Below are 9,203 nucleotides of genomic sequence, written 5' to 3' on the forward strand. Positions count from 1 at the left end.
TTTATTTTTAAAATCAGTTTGAATGTGAGTCGAAATTTCGGGATTAAAAACAGTTCGGACCGCACCGAAATATGCAAAATTTCGTATAATTTTTTAACCATGGCCACAATATGGGCTGTAATGCCAACTAAAAGAATATGGGCTCCAAAAAAACCTTAATAATAACAAATGGGCTGTAAATTATTAGAAATAATGGCAGATTGGTTGTATGCTGTTTTCCACAGATTTGAGGCTTTCCTACAAAAAAGGTTGACGCACAAGCAGTGACTTGGATGGCCATCCAACGGCCGTCGTGCTTCTTCAATCTCTGCTCTTCCTGCTCTAGCCGCTCAAACAAGCGCCGGCGGGACTGCCTGCTCCCTCCTCCCCGCGGCCGGCTCTGCTGCCGCGCAGGCCTCACCGCCCCACCGCACTCCCATCGCTGGCCTAGCCATCCGTCTACTCACCCACACCTGATGTTATTCTCCGGCGACGGCAGACGAACCAGTAAACCCTTGTATAGTCGTACTCCCCTCCGCGTGGGAAACAACTGTCGAGTCTTCCCTGCCTCCGTGTCGTTCCCTTCCTAGGCATCGTCGTCGTCCATCGCCCTGGTGCTCTCGGCGCGGCCTGGTCAACGTGGTCAACGACCGACATGCATCTGAAGTGGACTGTACGTGGAGAGGCCGACAGCTGGGTCCACGACCGCACGCAAGGAAATGCCTCCTTATTACGCGCAAAATAATGATTCCTCCACCTGACATCAGGGACCCACCGAAAGGGCCTCTGTATTTCGCGAAAAAAACATTACCGCCGCTGACAGCTCAGACCCACCAGCTATATCTTCGCATGCAAGGAAGTGCCTCCTTATTACGCAAAAAAAAAATGAATACTCCCCCTGCTAGCTGGGACCCACCATGGTGGGAGGCTGACTTGTGGGCCTACTAAGTTGACTGGGACGGGGGCCTTTGTCAACTTTAGTCAATATGAACGATTCTAGCTCCAGTGACCGTACGATGTCCATCCAACGGCCGTAGTGCTTCTTCAACCTCTGGTCTTCTTGCTCCAGCCGCCCAAAGCAGCGCCGGTCGTGCCGCATCCTCCTGCCTCCCGTGGCCGGCTGTGCTGCCGCGGAGGCCTCACCGCCCCCTACTATTCCCACCGCTGGCCAGGCCCTGCAGCGACGGCAGCCTCACACCACAGCCGAACCAGTGAACCCTCGTACTCCTCTCCGCGCGGGCTTCCACAGCCGCGTCTTCCCCGGCTCCGCGTCGTCCCCTTCCTAGGCCTCGCCGTCGTCCACCGCTGTGGTGCTCTCCGCGCGGCGTGGTCAACGTGGTCAAGGAACGACTTCCATCGGAAGAGTACTGTACGTGGAGAGGCTGACAGCTGGGTCCATGGCCACAACCTAGTTTTTTTGTGATTTGCCAAGTAAGTCGCTTTGTCAGGCCTGTTGGGCTGCAAATCTTTCAAGACAAGGAGAGCTTTCATTCGGCTGGCCGAGAAAATGGCCCATCAGTAATGAGAAACGGGCTATACAATTTTAAAACACATCAAACCGGCAATTAGTGTCAAATATCTTTTTTTTTATTTTGAGATTTTAAATTACATTAATTTTTATGCGTGAAGAATTTGTTGGATTTTATATTGATATACATTTATTTTTAAAATCAGTTGGAATGTGAGTCGAAATTTCGGGATTAAAAACAGTTCAGACCGCACCGAAATATGCAAAATTTCGTATAATTTTTTAACCGTGGCCACAATATGGGCTGTAATGCCAACTAAAAGAATATGGGCTCCAAAAAAACCTTAATAATAACAAATGGGCTGTAAATTATTAGAAATAATGGCAGATTGGGTGTATGCTGTTTTTCACAGATTTGAGGCTTTCCTAAAAAAAAGGTTGACGCACAAGAAGTGACTTTGGATGGCCATCCAAAGGCCGTCGTGCTTCTTCAATCTCTGCTCTTCCTGCTCTAGCCGCTCAAACAAGCGCCGGCGGGACTGCCTGCTCCCTCCTCCCCGCGGCCGGCTCTGCTGCCGCGCAGGCCTCACCGCCCCACCGTACTCCCATCGCTGCCCTAGCCATCCCTCTACTCACCCACACCTGATGTTATTCTCCGGCGACGGCAGACGAACCAGTAAACCCTTGTGCAGTCGTACTCCCCTCCGCGTGGGAAACAACTGCCGAGTCTTCCCTGCCTCCGTGTCGTTCCCTTCCTAGGCCTCGCCGTCGTCCACCGCCCTGGTGCTCTCGGCGCGGCCTGGTCAACGTGGTCAACGACCGACATGCATCTGAAGTGGACTGTACGTGGAGAGGCCGACAGCTGGGTCCACGGCCGCACGCAAGGAAATGCCTCCTTATTACGCGCAAAATAATGATTCCTCCACCTGACATCAGGGACCCACCGAAAGGGCCTCTGTATTTCGCGAAAAAAACGTTACCGCCGCTGACAGCTCGGACCCACCAGCTATATCTTCGCACGCAAGGAAGTGCCTCCTTATTACACACAAAAAAATGAATACCCCCCTGCTAGCTGGGACCCACCATGGTGGGAGGCTGACTTGTGGGCCTACTAAGTTGACTGGGACGGGGGCCTTTGTCAACTTTAGTCAATATGAACGATTCTAGCTCCAGTGACCGTACGATGTCCATCCAACGGCCGTAGTGCTTCTTCAACCTCTGGTCTTCTTGCTCCAGCCGCCCAAAGCAGCGCCGGTCGTGCCACATGCTCCTGCCTCCCGTGGCCGGCTGTGCTGCCGCGGAGGTCTCACCGCCCCCTACTATTCCCACCGCTGGCCAGGCCCTGCGGCGACGGCAGCCGCACACCGCAGCCGATCCAGTGAACCCTCGTACTCCTCTCCGCGCGGGCTTCCACTGCCGCGTCTTCCCGGCTCCGCGTCGTCCCCTTCTTAGGCCTCGCCGTCGTCCACCGCCGTGGTGCTCTCCACGCGGCATGGTCAACGTGGTCAAGGAACGACTTCCATCGGACGTGGACTGTACGTGGAGAGGCTGACAGCTGGGTCCACGGCCGCAGCAAGGAAGTGCCTCCTTATTACACGGAAAATAACGATTCCTCCACCTGACAGCTGGGACCCACCGGACGGGCCACTATATTTCACGAAAAAAACGTTTCCCCCTGACTGCTGGGACCCACCAGCTACATCTTCGCACGCAAGAAAGTGCGTCCGGGCAAAAAAAATGATTCGCCCCCCTGACTGCTGGGACCCACCAGCTACATCTTCGCAGGCAAGGAATTGCCTGACAGTCGGGACCCACCTGGTCGAAGCGTACGTAGCGTTGTCATTCTGGTCGCGAACGTGTACGTACATATATACTGGTGGATGTAGAGGCGCGCACGAGTCGTAGTAGAGGCGCGCACGTAGCATGTACACGTACGTACAGCGGCCAGGGTGCAAGAAAGAAAATACAGCCACGTATGTGTACATACGGACGGGGTCTCGAATGCCTACTCGCGCATACGTACGGCCAGGGCTCGTGTACATGGCTGGGTCGGAACGGAGAAACAGCGTCGTCGTCGTGCTCATGGGGAGGCAACGGAATGCGTCGTGTTCATGGGGAGGCAACGGAATGCGTCGTGTTCATCGGGAGGCAACGGAACGCGTGGGAGCCAACCGGCTGGGTCGGAACGGAATGCGTGGTCGTGTTCATCGAGAGGGCTTGGACGGAACAGGCGATGGAAACGAGGCCTGGCGTACCGCACAACGGAGGAAACAGACCTCCTACATTCGGAACGGGGTCCTGTTGATCGGGAGGGGTGTGGCGTACCGCAAAACGGAGGAAACAGACCTCCTACAGTCGAAACGGGGGTCCTGTTGATCGGGAGGGGTGTGGCGTACCGCAAAACGGACGAAACGGACATCCTACGGTCGAAACGGGGGTCCTGTTGATCGGGAGGGGTGTGGCATACCGCAAAACGGACGAAACGGACCTCCTACGGTCGAAACGGGGATCCTGTTCATCGGGAGGGGTGTGGCGTACCGGAAAACGAGACTCCACGGGATACTGTTCATCTCCACCGTCGACCTCCTCCAGCCTCCACGGGCTACCGTCGACCTCCTCTAGCGTCCACGGGCTCCTGTTCATCCAGCCTTCACCGCGCGCTACTCCACCGGCTACTGTTCAACCACCCCTCCACGGGCACTCCTCCACCATCTACTGTTCATCCAGCCCTCCACACCATGGGGCCCTGTTCAACCACCCCTCCACGGCCACCCCTCCACCGTCTACTGTTCATCCAGCCCTCCACCACACCACGGGGTCCTGTTCATCCAGAGGCAACGCCACCGCTCATTGTTCATCCAAACCCCCCCGCAACGCTCACTGTTCATCCCAGAGGCAGCATCGATCGGCTTTAGTTAGCAGCAGTAGCGAAGGAATCGCTCGATCGGGTTCAGTTAACAGCCATCGATCGATCGCTCGGGTTCAGTAACGCGTAGCCTGCAGTGCAATCGCTCGGGTTCAGTTAGAGCCCAACGCCTCGCACACACGCGCGTACGTGTATGAGAGAAACGCGCATCGCTCGGCCCCCGACCTCCCACCGTAACCGGGAACTCCCCAAAATTTTCCTCGCCCTCGCTTCTACCACGGTTTTTTCCATCATGGACGGCCCAAAGAATGTGATGCAGCTGCGTCTCCGGCCCACCCAGGACGAAAAGCCCATTTTCTGTCATGATTTTTTATCATAGAAGTAGGAGCCCACCACATCTATGATGATACCGGGTTTTGTCACAATTATCGTCATAGAAGTGTCATATGTATGACAGAATTTTTTTTCGTTCGGCCCAAAATGTCACGGATGTGTCTTTTTTTTGTAGTGTCCCCTTCTTCCCTTTGCCCTTTTTCTTGAAAATAGTAGTCTTGTTAACCATCAACGCTTGATGCTCCTTCTTGATTTCTACCTCCGCAACCTTTAGCATCGCGAAGAGCTCGGGAATTGTCTTTTCCATCCCTTGCATATTATAGTTCACCACGAAGCCTTTATAGCTTGGTGGCAGTGATTGAAGAACTCTGTCAATGACGCTATCATCAGGAAGATTAACTCCCAGCTGAGTCAAGTGGTTATGGTACCTAGACATTCTGAGTATGTGTTCACTGACAAAACTATTCTCCTCCATCTTGCAGCTATAGAACTTGTTGGAGACTTCATATCTCTCAACTTGGGCATTTTCTTGAAATATTAACTTCAACTCCTGGAACATCTCATATGCTCCATGACGTTCAAAACGTCTTTGAAGTCCCGATTCTAACCCGTAAAGCATGGCACACTGAACTATCGAGTAGTCATCAGCTTTGCTCTGCCAGACGTTCATAACGTCCGGAGTTGCTCCTGCAACGGGTCTTGCACCTAGCGGTGCTTCCAGGACGTAATTCTTCTGAGCAGCAATGAGGATAATCCTCAAGTTACGGACCTAGTCCGTGTAATTGCTACCATCATCTTTCAACTTAGCTTTCTCTAGGAACGCATTAAAATTCAAGGGAACGGTAGCACGGGCCATTGATCTACAACAACATAGATATGCAGAAACTATCAGGTACTAAGTTCATGATAAATTAAAGTTCAATTAATCATATTACTAAAGAACTCCCACTTAGATAGACATCCTTCTAGTCATCTAAATGATCACGTGGTCCATATCAACTAAACCATGTCCGATCATCACGTGAGATGGAGTAGTTTTCAATGGTGAACATCTCTATGTTGATCATATCTACTATATGATTCACGTTCGACCTTTCGGTCTCAGTGTTCCGAGGCCATATCTGCATATGCTAGGCTCGTCAAGTTTAACCCGAGTATTCTGCGCATGCAAAAACTGGCTTGCACCCGTTGTATGTGAACGTAGAGCTTATCACACCCGATCATCACGTGGTGTCTCGGCACAAAGAACTATAGCAACGGTGCATACTCAGGGACAACACTTATACCTTGAAATTTAGTGAGGGATCATCTTATAATGCTACCGCCGTACTAAGCAAAATAAGATGCATAAAGGATAAACATCACATGCAATCAAAATATGTGACAAGATATGGCCATCATCATCTTGTGCCTTTGATCTCCATCTCCAAAGCACCGTCATGATCTCCATCGTCACCGGCTTGACACCTTGATCTCCATAGTAGCGTCCTTGCCGTCTCGCCAACTATTGCTTCTACGACTATCGCTGCCGCATAGTGATAAAGTAAAGCAATTACATGGCGATTGCACTTCATACAATAAAGCGACAACCATAAGGCTCCTGCCAGTTGCCGATAACTTTTTACAAAACATGATCATCTCATACAACAATTTATATCTCATCACGTCTTGACCATATCATGTCACAACATGCCCTGCAAAAACAAGTTAGACGTCCTCTACTTTTTTGTTGCAAGTTTTACGTGGCTGCTACGGGCTTCTAGCAAGAACCGTTCTTACCTATACCTACGCATCAAAACCACAACGTTTTTTTCGTCAAGTGTGCTGTTTTAACCTTCAACAAGGACCGACCATAGTCAAACTTGATTCAACTAAAGTTGGAGAAATAGACACCCGCCAGCCACCTGTGTGTGAAGCACGTCGGTAGAACCAGTCTCATGAACGCGGTCATGTAATGTCGGTCCGGGCCGCTTCATCCAACAATACCGCCGAATCAAAGTAAGACGTTGGTGGTAAGCAGTATGACTATTATCACCCACAACTCTTTATGTTCTACTCATGCAAATCATCTATGCATAGACCTGGCTCTAATATCACTGTTGGGGAACGTAGCATGCAATTTCAAAAAAATTGCTACGATCACGCAAGATCTATCTAGGAGATGCATAGCAATGAGAGGGAGAGAGTGTGTCCACGTACCCTCGTAGACCGAAAGCGGAAGCGTTATGTTAACGCGATTCATGTAGTCGAACGTCTTCACGATCCAACCGATCCAAGTACCGAACGTACGGCACCTCCGTGTTCAGCACACGTTCAGCTCGATGACGTCCCTCAAACTCTTGATCCAGTAGAGGGTCGAGGGAGAGTTCCGTCAGCACGATGGTGTGGCGACGGTGTTGGTGATGTGATCTGCGCAGGGCTTCGCCTAAGCATCGAGATATTTTGGTTTTCAAACCACATAGTTCTAGGTCAAACCCCCTTCAACTGAAGATGACACAACTGATTTGTTCAAATGTTATCATAGAAAGTAGTTTACTGATTGAGTGATTTCTAATTTAGTCAACGTTCTTTCACTATTTTACTCATGCCCCCAAGATGTTAAGAATAGTATGTGCTTGAGATTTAGTCATTTATATCTTCCCATTCTCAAATAGTCAACGCAGTGTGCTTTATATCTAATCCATACATACTTTATCATCGTATCGGTGCAATATGAGTGTTTCCGTACAAGCTAAATCCCTACAAACTAGACTACACTAGCAGACAACTAGCTAATTGATGCCTAAGGGAAAAAACCCAATACCTTGCAAGCAGTGTCAAATCCAAAGCTTGTTGGGACCTCCTTGCATTTCAGATCTCCATCAATAGTCTTTGGGCAACCAATAACGCGAGTCTTCAAGTTCCTTCCCCTGGGATGCAAAAAACATGACTCAGAATCATCTTTGCCCTTATTTATCACACAACTTCTCTCTCCTGCATTTATATGTACTACTCTCACAAACAAATACTTAATATGTTTCCAGTGTATTTAAGTATAATAGGTACCATTGTCATTTGCTCTTATATGTCTCTTGGTTTTATAAGCTTCTTAATCTTTGTGGCCACTCAGAATATGGCTTACAATTTACAAAAGGCAGGAGTAACTATCAATATGGCACAGAAAGGGTGAAATCTGGATTGATCATTTACTTGTGATAAAATAATTCCAAGACAGAATACATAAATAATCTTAATTAGAAGCTACACCATTGTAGAACGAAAATAAAAGGATTTAACAGTGTAAAGCTTCAGACATTAACAGCAACCAAAAAGTCCTTTAGGTGAGCAAAAGAGTGAGTTGTCGTTTTAGCAGCCAACCTAAAGTATTCACCGAGGAGGCATGCGTTAGTGTTTGAATCATCACCACCGATGACAACAAGTCCATCCAAATCAAGTCTGTTGACTGTGTCTTCAGCTTGCTGGAACTGCAAAAATATCAAACAGAGTTACAAATAAAGATAAAACTAGTGAAGTGCTGGTTAGTCAAAGCAGCATCAAATCCAGAAAGGGGATGGAAAGATCCAGCACGCATTTGGCACTCAAAACACACACCTGCTTTGGTGTTTCAATCTTGTCCCTTCCACTACAGATCATATCAAATCCGCCCTATTGAAAAGGTTATACATACTTAATTATAATGCATCATCAGAGTAACAAGCTTTAGAATTATTGGTACATGCCTTAATTAAGGAAATAGCCTAAAGCAAATTGTAAGGTATCTATAGCAAAAAGAAGCTGTACATGACTTACAATATCCATCGATGCAAAATGGTTGCTAGAACTGAAGCCTGAAATACAAAATGCAGATAAGTTACATGATAGAAATGCATAAACTTGGACCCTGGACCACTAACTGTCTACCAAGCTAATTTGCCATATATCATCCATAGGTGGATGGATCTGAAACAGAACATGTCACGGCTCAAAGCAGAGGAGAGGGTGGCAGAGGTAGGGGGTGGGGCCTGAGAAGAAATCACCGGAGAAGGAGGGAGGCCCCATGGGGCCTCTGCGTCGTGGGGAGAAGGAGCTCCATCTCCATGGCGGCGGCCTGCCCCACGGATGTGCGCCACTCCTGTCATCGTCGCCGTCTACGCCATGGCGACCTGCAGAAAAAAGGAGACAAGATAAGGTGAGGAGGAGAGGGTGGGCGAAGAAGGAGGGGAGAGACCAACCTGTGCGGATCTGGCCACCTCTCACCTCGCCGTTGCTGGTTGCGGCGGATCCCGTTGCTGGTTGCAGTAGAGAGAGAGAGAGAGAGAGAGGAGGGGGGATTTTCTCCGAGCGGTGCGAGATAGACGGATGGGGGTGCCCGTGAGCGGTAGCGTGGCTTAGCAAACACCCCCTACTACTAAATGCTTACACGCAGAAGAAATAGCAGTAGCGCGTTTTGCACACCAGGCGCTCTTTAGCAGTAGCGCTCGGTTGATCACCCACGCTGCTACTATGTATTAACCTGGGGGTGTGGTGTGGCACACTTACTAGTAGTGCTGCCAAAAAAATCCACGCTGCTGCTAAGTA

General features: G+C 49.6%; 1 protein-coding gene across 2 annotated transcripts in view; it reads right to left on the bottom strand.

The window, feature by feature from the left end:
• LOC109769515 (pyrophosphate--fructose 6-phosphate 1-phosphotransferase subunit beta 1-like) overlaps nucleotides 1-8,977 on the bottom strand; it is a 28,531-nt gene extending 19,554 nt beyond the window's left edge. Inside the window, exons 1-7 of one of the 2 annotated variants that reach the window (XR_012203911.1) lie at nucleotides 8,858-8,977; nucleotides 8,663-8,788; nucleotides 8,436-8,473; nucleotides 8,238-8,291; nucleotides 8,004-8,110; nucleotides 7,450-7,555; nucleotides 6,846-7,071 (exon numbers count right to left, since the gene is read on the bottom strand). Coding sequence is in view for 1 of the 2 variants with exons in the window: in XM_073509622.1 (XP_073365723.1) it covers nucleotides 7,018-7,071; nucleotides 7,450-7,555; nucleotides 8,004-8,110; nucleotides 8,238-8,291; nucleotides 8,436-8,473; nucleotides 8,663-8,684 (381 nt within the window). In the remaining variant the exon portion in view is untranslated. Of the gene's footprint in view, nucleotides 1-5,974; nucleotides 7,072-7,449; nucleotides 7,556-8,003; nucleotides 8,111-8,237; nucleotides 8,292-8,435; nucleotides 8,474-8,662; nucleotides 8,789-8,857 lie in introns of those variants that run through there. The other variant, XM_073509622.1, reaches the window with a different exon arrangement.
• Nucleotides 8,978-9,203: the final 226 nt, after the last annotated feature.

Source organism: Aegilops tauschii, chromosome 2, assembly GCF_002575655.3.
Source record: "Aegilops tauschii subsp. strangulata cultivar AL8/78 chromosome 2, Aet v6.0, whole genome shotgun sequence".
NCBI lineage: Eukaryota > Viridiplantae > Streptophyta > Magnoliopsida > Poales > Poaceae > Aegilops > Aegilops tauschii.